The sequence below is a fragment of the Pleurodeles waltl genome, chromosome 4_1 (assembly GCF_031143425.1).
Source record: "Pleurodeles waltl isolate 20211129_DDA chromosome 4_1, aPleWal1.hap1.20221129, whole genome shotgun sequence".
In the NCBI taxonomy this organism is placed as follows: Eukaryota; Metazoa; Chordata; class Amphibia; order Caudata; family Salamandridae; genus Pleurodeles; species Pleurodeles waltl.
Genome location: NC_090442.1, coordinates 133,483,303 through 133,501,680, shown reverse-complemented (window position 1 = coordinate 133,501,680; position 18,378 = coordinate 133,483,303). Strand labels below are relative to the sequence as shown.

Here is an 18,378-nt window from a genome sequence, read left to right as displayed (position 1 = left end):
CACTTTTTGCCATCAGTCTGTTCGCACCTTTGGCTCCTAGTGATACTTCTGTTCATATTTTTTTTTAGAAACTCCCTATTGAGGAAAAGGAATAAGATGATTTGAACAGTGAGAGTGCTGGGACTAAAATCATGTGTGCATTATTCTTTAGTCAAATAAGACACCTGTCTGAAAGTTAACCAAAAGAGGCATAGGACACATGTGTGCTTGAGGGAATTAGCTAACATGGAGTTTAATAAGAGGAAGAGGTTGAGAAGATAAGGCTATGTCACAAACTGATTTTCTTGAAGAGGGAATCATGCTGAAGAAAGATAGTTAAGCAGACATGACAAGAGAAAATATATTTCTTGCTGAAGGGACTGGGAACTTTGTTCACAGTGCAGCCTGGGAAAGAATGAGGATTACATACCAGAGATCTGGCAAATATTTCCGAAAGTGTACATAGTGATAGGTAGAATGATCTATCTGTTTCATGAAAGAGCAGACATTGACGTGATGAGGAATGCAGGTGGATTTCTGCAAATGTGTAGAGTAAGAAAAGGTAGAATGGATTCAGAAAGCTAGTTTCCTAACAAAACACACAAAATTGTGCTGTTTTCCACCCATTCTCATCACAAAGCAATTCGTCCCAGCTTCTCCAGTAGCATATGTTTCTTGGTTTGGCACTCCTCCCTCTACAGAAATGGAAATCAGTTAGGCACTCATGTGGTGCTAATATTTCCTTACCGTATCAAGATAAATTCTGCCCACACTCTAAGAAAGGCTGGCAGTGGCCCCAGGGTTTCCAAAATGTAGGTATAATGCCCGCCGGACTTTTTGATAGTTGTTCCAAGATCCGCATAGCAAAGACCACCTAATAAAACAAAAATCAAAAAGAAATGATGACAAAATTGTTGCAGTCTTTGGTGTGACAAATGAAGGAGTGACAATTAAAGAAGATAGAATAAAAGCACCAGTAGAGTGGATAAACAAGGTGAATGCTAAGCTTCAACATATAAAAAGTATTCAACAAGGAGCAGAGGTGATAGGTGAGCAGTACATTGCACACTGTTCCTAATTTTTTATGAGCCTTATAGCTTTGGCCTATGGACTGTTTCATAATGAATGTTTTAGCATCAAAAATTCGTGAAAGTCGACATCCAGCACGGCAGGCTGCAACAGGGTCACGAACCCCTATAAATCATTCAAAATACTTCTTAGAAAGAAGACAGTGTCACAGCCACTTACTTGCGACACCCGGTGTTCTTTATTCAGGCTTTATTTTTAAGTAAGTTATACTTATTTTTAAACACCAATTTTTGTTTAACTTTCAGCTTCAATTTTTAGGTATATTGGTCATTGTAAAGTTTCTGACTCTAAGATGGCTGCCATCGTTTTGGGATAATGAATGTAGCCCACCTTTTGTGTTTATTATGGGAGTTATAATGGAAAGGGAAAAGGGTTTTTGAATGTCTCTGTGATCAAGGGAGCAGAGTCTCCTGAAACGCGTTGGAGAGTTTTCGTTTTGTCTTTTTAGTGCTTTTCTGCCTGAATAAAGAACACTGGGTGTAGCAAGTAAGTGGCTGTGACACTGTCTTCTTTCTAAGAAGTATTTTGAATCACACACACACACACACACACACCCTCCCCCCCATCCCCCCCAATTGACCTCTGGTCTCTGCGTCATTCTCCCTGCTGGCTCCTTGATACTGGGACTCTGCTCCCAGTCCTTGAGCCCCCCAGCTCAAATCCTGCTGCACGCCCAGTGCCCATCTATTGCAGTGGTAATTTAAGGACTCTCCTACCCTGGTGGCATTTAATGTTAGCATTTTGCATTTGTTTTATTTTGGCTTTTATTTATGTTGGCATCTCTTAATGTAATTTATGTAGTTTAAGTGCACACCAGTTGAACTGCGTTTTCCCCTCCCATTTCCTGGTCTTCTCCCTCCCACCATTTTTGCCTGCCCCCGACTCTCTGCCTACTGCACAGCCCCTCCCACCCCCAGGACTACTTATGGAGGCTGCTGCGTGGGTCCAACAGTAGCCCATTGATCTCTGGCCTCTGTGTCGCTCCCCCTGCCTGGCTCCTTGGGGCTCGGGGCTTGGACTCTGCTCCCAGTCCTTGAGACCCCCAGCTTCATCCTGCTATATGCCCGCTGCCCACCTATTGTAGTGGTAATGTAGCATCTCTCCTGCCATGGTGGCATTTAATTCTGGCATTTTGCATTTGCTTTACTTTGGTTTTTATTTACTTTGGCATCTCTTAATATAATTTATGTAGTTATGTAGTTTAAGTCCACACCAGTTGTGCTTCTGTTTTCCCAAGGGGTTTTCCCCCTCTTCCTGCTCCCATTTTTGCCTGACCCCTGCCCTCCCACTACCTGCAAAGCCTCTCCCACCCCCAGGACTATCTATATAGGCCGCTGCGCGGCCGAATGCAGTGAGCGTGCTAAAGGTGCCCAGGGCCAGGACCCCTGGGCCTCCCACTATCCACTGCTACACCATCAAGGATCTTCTGGCTCTAGACCCTGGATGCTGCAACAACAACTGCTTCACGGCCTCCTGTGATCAACCAAAGGTCCCTTCACCTGCCACCACTGCCGCTTCTCGTGCCGCACAGGACTACTGGCCCACACTAGACCCCATGTGCACAAGCCTACGCAGATTCCAGCACGTCTCCAGTGCATCCTGCTCCAAGCCCGTTCCCTCTGCAAACACTCCATTAAAATCTGGGACACCATCACCACACTCTCCCTTGATGTGGCTTTCATCATCAAAACATGGCTTGACCCCATCGCGAACCCTGACATCGCCACCATCACACCCATTGGCTACAAGATGATACACAGACACCGCACAAACAGACACGGTGGAGGCATTACTCTAATCTTCAAGGAAATCATCACCTGGTCTCCACTCACTGTGCCCACCACCTCTACCATCATGTTGTCGATCCACTCTTGGGTGCCCACTGACCCCTGCCCCCACCATCTCTTCACCCTCAGAGCCAAGCCTATGAGCACATAACTCACCAACATCCTCAACACATCCACCTCCACAGCAATCTTTCCAGTTGAATGGAAACATGCGGAGGTCAGACCCGTCCTGAAAAAGCCCTTGGTTGACCCCAGCAACCTCAAAAACTGCTGACAGATGTCGCGGCTCCCCTTCCTGGCCAAAGTTCTTGAGAAAGCCATCAACCAACAGCTCACCGAATACCTGAAACTCAGCCAACTTCTCGACACCTCTCAATCGGGATCCCATGCCAACCACAGCACCAAAACTGCTCTTATTGCCACCACAGACAACATCAGATCTCTCCTCAACCGCAGAGAAACCGTGGCTCTGATCTTCCTCAACCTCCCCACTGCATTCGACACCCTCTCCCCCACACCCTCATTGACAGACTCCACACCGCTGCCATACATCAAAACGCCCTGAAATGGATCACCTCTTTTCTCTCAGGACACACCCAGAGCATCTAACTGCCTCCCTTCTCCTCTGCACCCAAGGACATCACCTGCCTTGTACCCCAAGGATCCTTCCTCAGCCCCACCCTGTTCAACATTTACATGACCTCCCTTGCAGAGGTGTTCAGATCCCACTGCCTCAACAAAAGTTCCTACACCTCTCACTCACTGAGGAGCCAACCAACGTCATAACCAACTTTCGCAACACCATGACATACGTAACTAAATAGTCAAGAGGAAGCTGCCTCAAGCTTAACCCCGACAAAACAGAAGTACTGATCTTCGGAAAAACACCTCCGTATGGGACCACAGTTGATGGCCAGCAGAACATGGACCTACACCCACACAAACAGACCACACACGCAACCTCAGCATCATCCTCAACAGCCAACTGACAATGAAACAACAAATCAATGCGGTCACCTCCTCATACTTCCAAACCGTCCGCATGCTCAGCAGAATCTTCAGATGGATCCCTATCAACACCAGAAAGACCGTCACACAGGTCCTCGTCACCAGCTGCCTAGACCACTGTAACAGTCTCTATGCCAGAATCTCCACCCAACTCCTCGAAAGACTCCAGACCATACAGAATACTGCAGCCAAACTCATCCTGGAACTCCCCAAACTGACTCATATCAACCCCCACCTGAGAGACCTCCACTGGCTCCCCATCCAGAAAAGATGTCAGTTCAAGATCCTTATGCATGCATACAAAGCACTATACAACCAAGCACTATACAACTATACACTTACATCAACCAAACTTCCCCTTGTCCGGAAGACACCTGCCCTCTGCCTCACTCGACCTTCCCCACCCCCCTACATCCTTCCCAGCCACACTGGGGGCTTCTCGTTCTCCTACATTGCTACCAAGACCTGGAACAACACCTAAGTGCCCACAGACCCCTTGGGGTTGACAGTGTGCACTCTTCAAATACCAACTGATTGATTTATGTGTGTATATATATATTTATATATATATATATACACACACACACACACAGATATGGATGCACAGATTATATTTCTTTATTAACATTGTTGAGTGTGGGAAGCGGCCATAATTCAAAAGAGGTGAAGCATTAAGTGGGTCAAGATGGCCCTCCCTCCCATGTTTTAACATAAGGTGTTTGACCAAAATTGTGTAGTAAGGGGTTAGGTTTGTGCAGTAAACTAAAATCACATTGAAACAATCTCCAGTTGTTTTCCCTTTGTAACATATTTGGTACATGCAATGTGTGAGGAAAAAAACAGTTTTTCTCATGTCAGTTTTACTGTCCGATGGTTTTAAAACAGAATGTGAGCTCTGAACAGTAGAAATATATGGATGAAAGTATGTTTACTAGTACAGTTGCACTAAATAATGTGTAATTGTCGCGCCGCACCGTGCGGCGCGAGCCGAGTGTTCGGCTCAAGCCGGGCGTTCGGCTCGGGCCGTGCATCGCATTTCCAAGACGCGGTGCGCCCCGAGCCTTTCCTGTACTTTACGAGGCCCCAGACCTTACATGGGGCCTCGCACTGCTCTCTCCCTCTGCATTTTTGGGGTCTCCTGACCCCTCTTACCTGTTCTTGTTTCTTCTTTTTCTTCTTTCTTCTTTCTTGGGTTTTTGCTGCACTTTCCTTTATGTCTTTTCCCCCTTCCCAGGTTACCTTTTTCTTCCCAGCATTCCTCATTCCCAAGTCTCTATGGTTTCTACTCTATTCTGTTCTATCTACTTTTCCCTATCTAAGATGGTGTCCTTTTTCTTCCTGTGGGTCACTTCCTGTTTTTTGGTATTTAAGGGCGGTGTTTTCTTCTCTTCTTTGCGCTGCAACACTTTCTGTTCAGATGGTGTCTTCGCTCCTGATTTCCTTGCCTTTTGGTTCTGGAATTCGCCAATTCTGTGCTATTTGAATTCAGTTCTGTTTTGATTCCTGTTCTTTTGTTCTTGTTTTCAGGAGTCATTCTGTTGGAGGTTTTTTCCCCTTTTTTGGAAGGGTTTTTTTCCCTCTGGCGCTATTTTCTGAAGGTCACGGTCTGTTCTTGGCGTTTCCATTGCCTACAGCACCGTGGCTACCAGAAAGAGTCGCCCCTTTTTGGGCCAAAGCCGAACACTCAAGATCCACGCCACGAGATCTGCAGATTCCAGGCGCAAGCAGCACGTGAGTCGTGACAGATTGCAGCGCCAAACCATTCCGACGTCTTCAAACACCATGGATGACACAGTGGTGGCTGCTGCAGATCCGGATCAATCTCTCCTGACGACGATTCAGCAACAAGCTCAAGAATTACAACAACTACGCAATGAGAATGCTGCGTTACGACAGGCTTTGGCTTTCCGCAGTGGTGATGTTCCAACACTTTCAGCTTCTACCCATCGTTTTTCCGGTGAACCAACCAAACTGCGTGAGTTCCTTGATTCATTAACGGTGTACTTCGCCTTCCGACCCACCCAATTCTCCCATGACAGAACAAAGGTGGGTTATCTAATCAGTGCCTTATCCGGTCCTGCCTTGGCCTGGGCAACCCCAATGGTGTCGTCCAACGATCCGGTATTGTCGGACTATTCCGCCTTCGTGAATCGCTTCAAACAAACGTTTAGTCGTCCTGGATTGGAGGCTTCAGCGGAAGAAGCCTTATGCGACATTCAACAAGGTTCACAAGATGTCCTACAATACATAACACGTTTTCGTCAGTTAGCGGCAGAGACCACCTGGGTGGAACGTACGCTGGTGACTTTGTTTCGTAGAGGACTCAAAGAAGAAATAAAGGATGAATTAGTACATTCCACCAGAGTGGAAGATCTTCGTGGCCTGATGGATCAAGCCCTTTCCATTGAATACCGCCTTCAGGAACGGAGATCGGAGGAGAGAAGGAGTAGAGGGTCTTTCCAACCAAGCTCTTCATGAGTTTATCCGCACCGTTCTGAGGAACCTCGCCCTCCTGCTAGAGACATCGAAGGAGAACCCATGCAGGTGGATACTACTCGAGGTCCTCTCTCCGCTAGCGAGCGGGAAGACAGGCGAAAGAAAGGGTTGTGCCTGTACTGTGGTTCTGCTGGCCATATGCTTCGTACCTGTCCTGTACGTCCGTCAAGGCCATCGGGAAACGCCACTTCCCGTCCTCTGTAAGAAGGGAGGGGACGGGATTATCAGCCATACCTTCCATCAGTTCCTTTAATGACAATACAACATCCTTGCTCATAGTACCAGTCCTGTTACAATTTCCTGACGGCCGTCAAGAAAAGACTATGGCTTTACTAGACTGTGGTGCTAGTGGTATTTACATGGATAAGACGTGGGCCACTACTCAACAAGTTCCTACACAACCCAAGGAAATTCCCGAACAAGTGCACACAGTGGGCGGATCCTTGATATCCTCTGGTCCAGTTGATACAACTACTCTGCTGCTGAATTTACAGATCGGTAACCATCAAGAACACGTTGCCTTTGATCTCATAACATCCCCCAACCATACCATCATTCTTGGAATTCCATTGTTCATTAGACACAATCCGTATGTGAATTGGGCAACCCGGACAGTTTCCTTGTCTTCACAATTTTGTTACGAGCACTGTTTTTCTTCTGACAAGTATTGGTCACCTAAGAGATCAATAATTACGGAAGGTACCACCGGTTCTTCCATTAATACAGTCCAAGGAGTCCCTGAACACTATTTGGAGTTTCAAGATGTGTTCCAAAAACCATCCAGACCTGTGTTACCTCCACATAGAGACTATGATTGTGCTATTCCCTTGGAACCTGGCACTATCGTTCCTTTTGGAAGGATGTATTCCCTCACGGAACCTGAAAAGGGAGTTCTAAAAGAGTATCTGGAAGAAAATATACAGAGTGGTCTTATTGTTCCATCGTCCTCTCCGGCCGGGGCTCCTCTCTTTTTTGTACCCAAGAAATCAAAGGATCTTCGCCCTTGCCTGGATTTTCGAGGCCTGAATAAGATAACTATTAAAGATCGTTATCCTTTGCCTCTCATCAGGGATATTCTAGAAGCAGTCAGAGGGGCTCAACGGTTTACCAAACTAGATCTACGGGGAGCCTACCACCTTTTACGCATTAAAGAAGGAGACGAGTGGAAAACAGCTTTTAGGACCCCTTTTGGTCACTTTGAATACAAAGTAATGCCTTTTGGTCTCACTAATGCACCCGCAATCTTCCAGAGATTTATGGACTCAGTGTTTTCTGACCTTCTGAACCAGACAGTTGTAATTTACTTAGATGATATTCTTTTTTATTCTAGAAATCCCGAACTCCATTCTTCCCATGTGAAACAAGTCCTTCAAAGACTCCGGGCACATCAGCTATTTTGCAAACCAGAAAAGTGCGAGTTTGACAAGACGGAAGTTAAATATCTGGGTTATCATTTAAGTCCCACCGGCATAGCTATGGATCAAGCAAAAGTACAAGCTATTCTAGATTGGCCTTCCCCATCTTCTATTAAAGAAACACAATGTTTTCTAGGGTTAGCGAACTTTTATCGGCAATTCATCTTAGACTTTGCGAAACAGACTAGCCATATAACTCACACTTTAAAGAAGGAAAATTTAACAAAAGGATTTGTCTGGACTAAGGCGGCCGAAACAGCCTTTCAAGATTTAAAGAAGGCGTTCACTCAAGCTCCCATCTTAAGACATCCAGATACCAACAAACAATTTATTGTAGTTACCAATGCTTCCGAAAGAGCCATTGGAGCCGTCTTACTTCAACAACAAGAGGATGATGGTCTTGAACATCCTGTTTTCTACTTGTCCCATATACTCTCTATAGCAGAACAACATTACTCAGTACTGGAAAGAGAATTATTGGCCCTGAAAACAGCCTGCCTAGAATGGAGACAGTTCCTGATGGGTTCCAAGGAGCCTTTTGAGGTGAGAACAGATCACCGTAATTTACAATGTTTACGAAATTTCGTATGCCAGAATAGTCGCCAAGCTCGTTGGGCCTTTTTCTTCAGTCAGTATGATTTTTACATTACTTATATTCCTGGATCCCAAAACATTCTGGCTGATGCTCTGTCTCGCCGTTATCCGGATTGTACTCCTGCCCCATCTCAACATCTACTGGAACCTAGTAAGATCATTGGAGTAGCTCAGTCTTTTCTGGAGGAGGTACAACTGGAATACTCCAACTTATCTGATCACGAAGTAAAGAAACTAAGGCCTCTATTACATAAAAGACAAGGTTACTATTATTATCAAGATCTGTTATTCCTCCCTACTGACAAAGTAAGAGAAAAAGCATTACAAATGTGCCATGATTCACCGGTTGCGGGTCATAGAGGCATAAAGGCCACACAAGAACTTCTTTCGCGATTTTTCTGGTGGCCTACCTGGAGACTGGATATTGAAAGATACGTTCAGGCTTGTCCCACATGCGCTCAAGTCAAGATTCCCCGTACCAGACCTGCAGGATTACTCCAGCCTTTGCCTGTTCCGCCAACTCCATGGCACACCATCTCTACTGATTTTATGTGTTCGCTACCACCTTCAGCAGGAAACCGGGTAATCATGGTCACTGTGGATTCCTTTACTAAAATGGCTCACTTCACTGCCCTGAAAAAGCTACCTACATCCCAAGAACTAAGCCAGATATTTATCGATCATATCTTCCATCTTCATGGACTTCCACATACCATTGTATCCGATAGAGGGCCTCAGTACATTTCCCGGTTTTGGAGATTTTTTTGTAAAACACTTAATATCAATAGAGCCCTGTCATCAGGCTTCCATCCTCAGACCAATGGACAGACCGAGCGTCTGAACCAAGGATTAGAGCAATATCTTCGCTGTTTTTGCAATTCTACCCAAAGCAACTGGAACACTTATCTCCCTATTGCAGAATTTTCATACAATAATACTGTCCATAGTGCCTCCAAGGTCACTCCTTTTTTCTGTTCCTATGGCTTTCATCCTACCTCTTTTCCTACTTCTCCTCGGTCTACCTCTCCCCTGCCCGCTATCACTCATTTCTCCAAACGACTTCTACAACTCCATAGACTAATTCGATACAATCTATTACACACCAAGAGATATATGAAGAAAGTAGCAGACAAGAAACGTAGGTCCACTCCGGACTACCATCTGCAAGATAAAGTTTGGCTTTCTTCCAAATTCTTACCCTCACGTCTTTCTCAGAACAAGTTCACACCTTGCTACTACGGGCCTTTCCGTATTCTTCAGCTGGTTAATCCTGTCACTGTCCGTCTTCACTTACCTCATACGTGGAAGATTCATCCAGTCTTTCATGTCTCCCAGCTTAAACCTTTTGTGCCTGACCCTTACTCTCGTCAGTTTCCTTGTCCTCCTCCTGTCTTAGTGGATGATGTTCCTGAATATGAGGTTCAGGACATTTGTGACTCTCGTCTTTCTCACAAACGTCTGCAGTATCTGATTCATTGGAAGGGTTATCCTCTCAGTGAATGTTCTTGGGAAGACGCATCTTCTGTTCACGCGCCTCTTCTGATTCAGCGCTTTCACCGTTTATTTCCTCTCAAACCTGGGCCTTCGGGAGGGGGACCTACTGTCGCGCCGCACCGCGCGGCGCGAGCCGAGTGTTCGGCTCAAGCCGGGCGTTCGGCTCGGGCCGCGTATCGCGTTTCCAAGACGCGGCGCACCCCGAGCCTTTCCTGTACTTTACGAGGCCCCAGACCTTACATGGGGCCGCGCTATTTTCTGAAGGTCACGGTCTGTTCTTGGCGTTTCCATTGCCTACAGCACCGTGGCTACCAGAAAGAGTTGCCCCTTTTTTGGGCCAAAGCCGAACACTCAAGATCCACGCCACGAGATCTGCAGATTCCAGGCGCAAGCAGCACGTGAGTCGTGACAGTTATTGAGCCACATTTATTTTCCTTGCCATGTCAAAAGTATATTAATACGAGTACAGAAAAAGACGTAGCCAGCAGGTACATGGGGAAAATAATTTGTATACTCTATGATATACCCCTATATCCCTAGTGAAGTCCTAGTGTGTCTTTAAAATCACTTTTTGAAAGACACATTGTGGTCTTTAACAGGGGTCACATCTCAGATTTAGGATTGCAGGTTTAGGATAGGAATCTGATGCAGCTAATACCTATCATTATGTTTCCATCTTGTATTTATATTTTAAATAAATTTACAACATGGCAGTGCCAATGTTTTTAGCAAGTGTTCATTTGCTACTAACATTGGCACTGTGTGACAAATCTGCAAAATTTCACAGACACTTTGGAGAATTGGTTTTATATTGCTGTCAAGTGTTGCAACAATCCATTTGTGGGGTGGAGGGGTTTAAAAGGAAGGGCAATAACATTTTCATTTGCTTGTAACTTTAGTGTTGTATGAGGAATCTGCATCAAAAGTAGGCGTTAGCATGTTTCGCCCAGTCCAGGTATATCACGTTTTGTACAAATACAATAGGGGAGTTAAAATGCAGAGCAGACAAAATCAAAATCTTTTTGATTTAGTAAGGACTTCGTCATCACTGATTGATCTACGCCACATGTGGTATGTTGGGTCTATTCTTGATTTGCTCAGTTTCATGCCACTGTTTGATGAATCTGCATGTTTTTTAGCGACTAGCAAATTAAGTCCTGTGCCAGACCAGGCAGGCTCTCTGATCAACATCTGCTGTTGCACACAGCGCCTGGCAAAAGCACAGAATGTTCACTCCTCAGCTGTTGGCACGTAAAAAATACAAAATATAGTACAAAGAGCAAAACATGACAGGGACGTGAATAACCGGATAAACTGTATGATTAATTTCAGGGCCTTTTTGTGCTTGCTGAACCATCACTGACCTTTAACTGTATTTTTCCAGAAAATATGTTACATTTTTATATAGATATATATATATATATATATATATATATATATATATATATATATATATAGATATATATATATATATATATAAATATATATATATATATATATAGAGAGAGATCCAGAACTCTCCCTTAGTTTGTAAAGGATGGGCGGCACTCCACGAGCATTGGGGCTTGAAATTTATTTCACAAACAGTATATATATATATATATATATATATATATATATATATATATATATATATATTCACTGAAAAAACAATGGTTCCAGGGACGCTCACATCACATTTTAAACGTACGAAACCATGAAAATTTACCAGTTATAATTAGAGTTACCTCAAGTAACTATAACTTGTACCCTAAGGTAACTACTATAACTCGTGCCCTCGCCATGCACAGTTTGTTCGGCAAAAATATTACTGCAAATACTACATAGATATTATCAATGATGTCATGAAAGATGGCATAAGTGCAGTAATGTGTGGGGTAATTAGCAGTGCATGGTGAGGGCGCATCCCTTTTCTGGGCCCATTTTCTTTCATTTTTTTTTTTACTTTCTGTTGTTGTGGTGTTATCAGGCAATCAGATCGCTGCACAAGATCGGGAGGGATGGCAAATCCTTTGCGTTCCTAGATATACAAATTTGGATTTTCTTTAATTTGTCTAAAACTACTGAACAGAATTACACCAAAACAGAACATAAGCACTCATTCTGGACTAGGAACTACCTTCCTGCCATATTTGGTGTAATTCCATTGAGTGGTTTTTGCACTATTGCTGTTCAAAACCCCTATGGAAAAATGAATGGGGAAAACTTTTTTGGGGACTCCCGTCTATTTCTCAGCCCTTCCCCTCACACCAAAACTGTCCAGGCAGCGGCTGACAGGACTAGCACATTTTTGGGGAAAGTTTTGTGAAGATTCATCAAGCGGCACCAAGGATATAGGCAAGTATAAAAACACTTTTTATATAAAACTAGGGCCTAACTATAACTACCTACTGGTGACCTCCAATAAGTAATATATACATTACCTAGTAGCACTTGCCAGTAGGTAAATATAGTTAGGGCATGGTTTCCATAGACAGAGCATTTTTTGTTTTGTTAATAATTTTAGTGCCGCTTGATGAATCTTCATGAAAGTTTCAAAATGTATACTTTGGTCAGTTCAGTTGCTGTCTTGTAAGTGTTGGGGTGATCAGTCAAGCAGGGGCTGAGAAAAGGGGGGGGTCCTGAAACGCATTTTCCCCATGAAGTCTCCCATAGGGATTTTAAACACGATTACAGCCTGAACTGCTGGGCGGAACTACACCAAAGTTGGCATAAAGCTAGATCTTGGTACAGAAAGAGTCCTTTTTAGGGTTGAGCGCAAAGCGCTCTGTCCCTGGTGTAATCTCTCTGTGGGCTTGTAACCATGCCCATGTCACTTTCATGAGTTTGGTTGGTTCCTGGGCTTGCCTTTTAAAATGTGCATGAATTCATTAGTGAAAGGCATGCATAAGTCATGCCTTTTCTGTTGTTTAGCTCACCTCGAGCGCACAGACCAACTACTGAAACCATACGAGGATCCATGTTTTCAGTATGGTTTCTGGACTACTTTTTCTCTTTACTTCACAGCGCGATCAGAAATGCTGGGTGTCTCTTTTGTGGTATCCCCATCAGTGCACCGCGTGCTGCTGGAAGAGGTTCGCACGCAGGCGTCACGGTGCCCACGGAAGACAGAGGTAACTAAAAAAAAAAAAAAAAAAACACAAAAAAGACTTCCTGGAAATTGTGGTCTGAAAGACCTCATATTTGAAGAGCCCGGTTCGCACTCAGCGCGCGGAGTCTCGAGGGCACTTCATCTTGGCGGATGATTGTTTAGGGCCCCGTGGCTGGTGTTTCCTCTGCGGACCTCCGACTGATGGAAACTACAAAGGGTTAACTCGACCCTAAAGAGCGGATTAGAAGATTCTTCATGAGTATTTGGATATTGTTTTGAAGAACACTTTGCTTCTGCGGGCACTAAAACCCACAGTGATAAAGCGATTTGCTCAGGATCACACGGGATATAGGGGGTCATTCTGACCCTGGCGGTAAATACTGCCAGGGCCGGGGTCCGCGGGAGCACCGCCAACAGGCTGGCGGTGCTCCTTTGGGCATTCTGACCGCGCAAGCTGCGCCGCCATGGGGGATTCCGACCCCCTCACCGCCATCCTGTTCCTGGCGGTTTCGACTGCCAGGAACAGGATGGCGGTGAGGGGTGTCGTGGGGCCCCTGGGGGCCCCTGCAGTGCCCATGCCAATGGTATGGGCACTGCAGGGGCCCCCGTAAGAGGGCCCCACTTTGAATTTCAGTGTCTGCTTAGCAGACACTGAAATTCGCGACGGGTGCTACTGCACCCGTCGCACACCTTCCACTCCGCCGGCTCCATTCGGAGCCGGCTTCATCGTAGAAGGGTGTTTCCCACTGGGCTGGCGGGCGGCCTTTTGGCGGTCGTCCGCCAGCCCAGTGGGAAACCCAGAATGACCGCCGCGGTCTTTTGACCGCGGTACGGTCTTCTGGCGGTTCCCGCTTGGCGGGCGGCGGGAGCTTGGAATGACCCCCTTAGTCCGGATTACAGCCCAAGTAATATGGTACCGCATAAACAGTTTATCTGTCAAGACACTTTGCTCCAACCTGCAATTGTGCAGCAGTGTATAGTTTGTGATTTATAGAGACCGCTGTACATTTTTTGGTTTCTAGCCGCTATAGGAGTAAAGGTAATGATTTTTTATTTATTTTTGCATAGAGCTAAAAGAGTCTGGAAGACACTTCAGAGCACTTTCTGGCCGTGGCAGCATCGAGATAACACATTGATACATAAAGGTAAATGCGCAGATCTTCCTTGGTTGCGGAATCATTTATTTTAGCAAAACATTCTATATTTTATTAAAAGGAATGCGCCTATTTTGCCAAGCAGGTTTCAAACAAAATGACATTACTATTAGCAATCTCTGAAGGGGGAGGGGGGGGGGAAATGAATGGGCATAACATCTAAACTAGTGTTTTACGCACCTGAGCTGGTTTGCGGCACAGTAATGCTCCGTGTGACGTAGTGGAACGTTCAAAATCTGCATCAAAGTACCTGTTGTCTGCTTCATTTCACCTGCCACAAATCCGCCCCACACTCTAAACTATTCAAGGTCCCTACAGGTAATTCTAAGCTGTGCTGTGAACTTTATATTACTGCGCTTTGGCCCTCCATGAAACTCAACCCTCGCCTTCTTCAGGTAAAGGGCGCCCTTAAACGCTGCCTGCCTATATCCGATGCGGTGTTTCGCTTCAGGTTTATAGTTCCTTACAAAGTATAAAAAGCCTGTTTCAAAGCGCTCCTAATGCTTTTCAGATACTATAGAGCGAGTGTAGGGAGGTGCACTGATTTGCCTAAGATCACACAAGCATATCCACATGTGGAGATTGATCTCGGGTCTTCTTATTTCGCAATGGCTGCCCCCATCCTTTGTTCTTCAGAAACACGGCTGTTTTTTGTTTTCCTGCAGAATGACTTTCAAGGGGAGGAGAGGGACTTGCTGTGCGGAATCTATTGCCTTTAGCTCCTCAGGGTTAAAGATGTTGGGCTCAGTCACGCTTGGGGTAAAAAAAACACAGCATGTCTGTGCAGCTCTGCGCCTTGTCTCTGCCAGGCACCTGCAGGCCCCCATGTGTGACCTGTGGCTGAACTCTCTGCATTGCATTGATATCTAGGGCACATGTGCTGCATCCTACGTCACTCTCCTCTGCGTGCATTAGGAGCTACCAAACAACCACAAGGAGCAGAGGGCTCCTATTTCATGCTGGGGTGGGGGATATAAATAATGAAGGCTTGGGAGATTTATATAGCGCTTACAACCCCTGACGCGATGTCGAGGCACTGTGCAGACGGGTAACATTGGACTCTGAGCATCTGTGTGGGTCAGGCCTGTGTTGTTCGGATATGTATAACTGGAGACGCCAACCCTTATCTATTTCTTAGGGTCGAGCGCAAAGCGCTCTGTCCCTGTTGTAATCTCTCAACAGGCTTGTAAACATGCCCATGTCACGCCCATCAGTTTGGTTGGTTTGTGGGCTTGCCTTTTAAAATTTGCTTGATTTCATTAATGAAGGGCATGCATACATCATGCCTTTTCCAGTGTTTAGCCCTTTTCGAGCGCACCGACCAACTACTGAAAACAAATGAAGATCCAAGTTTTCAGTATGGTTTCTGGACTACTTTTCCTCTTTACTTCGCAGCTCGATCTTTCTGGACAGTAGTTGAGCGCTTTGCATGACATCAACCCTGTTACATGGATATTTGCACTTTTGCCGGTAACATGGATAATTGCACTTTTGCTGGTTACATGGATAATTGCACTTTTGCTGGTTACATGGATAATTGCACTTTTGCCGATAAATTTCACTGCAAGTGTTTCACTGCGAGCAAATTTCTGTTTCCTTTTGTGTGTCTGCTTTGCGTTGATGGCGGTTGTTGGCTCGCTTATGTGAAACTTACTTGTCAGTTTTTGTGGCAAGAAAAGTCCAGTTGGTTATGTGAAACTGTTTTACTTTTCATTTTCAATTTATGTGGCAAGAAAAGTCTGGTTAGGAGTTTACAATGCTAATAACTGTAACTCGAGCAAATGCGAGACCCATTGCATTGCAAATGCTTGTTGTAATTTGGTATAAACCTGTTCAGTAGTTTTGAAGATATTAAACAAAAAAGAAAGATAGATGTCTGGGTGGAGCCTAAGGACATATCTCATCATGAGATCTGATTGGCTGTCAGCACTTCAATCAGGAAGTGCTGGCAGCCATGTTGGGACTCGGGACTCAGCCAAGCCCATGCCAAAAGGTTAGAGTCCTGGCACAGGATCTGCTTTTCAATCTTCCTCGGGTTAATGGGCAAGAGGCTGTTAGGTACATGTGTGGCGAGTACGTGTACATTTCTATTTATTGTGGTCCCCCCAGAGAACTGATCATAAGCACATGGCAAGGAGGCGGATGTTGTTTGACTGCTCAGGCTAAATGAGCACATTTTGGCATTTCTTTTAGCGGCCATGGCCTCCTCCCAGATGCCCAGGCGAAGCCTAAGCACAGATGTTATCAGGAGATCTGATTGGCTACCAGCAATTCAAGTAGTGCTTCTGAGTACAATGGACTGCGGACATGGCCCCCATCCAGATGCCCAGGCCTCCATTATAAATGGAAAAGAAGAGACATAGGGCCCGCCCCGCCCCTGAGCCTGGCCCTTTGTGGAGGGTGGGCAACGCTGTGCAGCGCTGTTGACATGGGGGAATGTTTCAATTACACCCCCACCTGGGTCGTGATTGAGCCAGCAGCCAGGATCGCAGTAATTACTCGAGATTCACAAAAGACCCCACTCTTTATATGAGAAAACTAAGTTTGAAAGACAAATTCATCATGTGGTAGCAGCCGTTCAAATAATTGCAACCGTAAGGCTATTGAAAACCCGCTAGACTAGCGCAAACGTGACCTAATGAAAACAACTGAGACAGACACCAGTCTGGAATTTTCAGTCACAAGCAGCACCCACTGAATGTTTACACTGTTTGTAAACCGAGCTGGAGTATAACTAGGGAAACATCACTTACATCGCGGTGAATGCACCTAAATGCATTTACCACGAGGCATTTACAATGCATATGCGTTTACCACACATGGCTTTACCACACATGCCTTTACCACGAATATACCTTTACCACGCATGCCTTTACAACGAATTTCGTTGTAAAGGCATGAATGGGTGTATGCGTGTTAAAGGTTTTAAAGGTAAGTACAGGTAAGTATTAAGTGGGTTGAGTGAGAGATATATATAAATATATATATATATATATAGTGTTTAGGGTGGGTAACAGTTATTGGTGGTAGTTGCATTTTTAAGTTTATGGGTGGGTATGGGTTTTGGGGTGGTAAGGGCATTTTTACGTTTTAGGGTGGGCATGGGTTTTGGAGTGGTAAGAGCATTTTTAGGTTTTAGGGTAGGAATGGGTTTTGAGGTGGTAGGGGCATTTATGGGTTTTGGGGTGGTAAGGGCATTTTTAGGTTTTAGGGTGGGTATGGGTTTTGGGGTGGTAAGGACATTTTTAGGTTTTAGGTTGGGCATGGGTTTTGGGGTAGTAAGGGCATTTTTAGGTTTTAGGGTGGGTATAGGTTTTGGGTTAGTAAGGGCTTTTTTTAGGTTTTAGGTTGGGCATGGGTTTTGGGGTGGTAAGGGTATGTTTAGGTTTTAGGGTGGGCATGGGGTTTTGGGTGGTAAGGGGTATTTAGGTTTTAGGGTGGGTATCGGTTTTGGGGTGGTAAGGGAATTTTTAGTTTTTTTGGGTGGTTATGGGTTTGGGGTGGTAAGGGCATTTTTAGGTTTTAGGGTGGGTATGGGTTTTGGGGTGGTAAGGGGTGTTTAGGTTTTAGGGTGTGTATGGGGTTTGGGGTGGTAAAGGGTGTTTAGGTTTTAGGGTGGGTATGGGTTTTGGGGTGGTAAGGTAATTTTTAGGGTTTAGGGTAGGTAGGGTTTTTGGGTGGAAAGGTGTGTTTGTGTGTGTACACACACACATATATATATATATATATATATATATATATATATATATATATATACACACATATAGATACATTTATATATATTACATATATATGGATATATATATATATACACACACACACACACATATATATATATATATATATATATATAAATATATAATGGATGTTGTACTTACCTGTAGTTTTTACCACGCATATGCCTTTAACAACTATGCCTTTACTACGAAATGTTCGTGGTAAAGACATTTGTGGTAAAAGCATATGCATTGTAAAAACATTTTGTGGTAAGTGCATGCGTGGTAATGACCATGCATTGTAAAGGCATGCGTTATAAGTGCATGCGTTGTTCCATCATACATCAGTATAACTAACCTTGAAGTTTCATGCAAATATTACAAATTAATGTACTACGCCAAGAAAATAAATTCCCCTGTAGTATACCCTTTTGATGTATTTGGGCAATAAGTTGGTACGAATAAGCTGGAATCTTTGCCCAGGCAGTTTTACAATATGCAAAAATGACAAAATAATGAAGTAATACAATCACAAAATTTGCTGTATTATCCCAC

General features: G+C 44.7%; 1 protein-coding gene across 1 annotated transcript in view; it reads right to left on the bottom strand.

Annotated features, from left to right (window-relative positions):
* Positions 1-18,378, bottom strand: part of LOC138287454 (cystine/glutamate transporter-like) — a 335,349-nt gene that overhangs the window by 224,436 nt on the left and 92,535 nt on the right. The window contains exon 2 of the mRNA XM_069227883.1: positions 727-853. Within this exon, the coding sequence (XP_069083984.1) occupies positions 727-853 (127 nt within the window). The remainder of the gene's footprint in view (positions 1-726; positions 854-18,378) is intronic.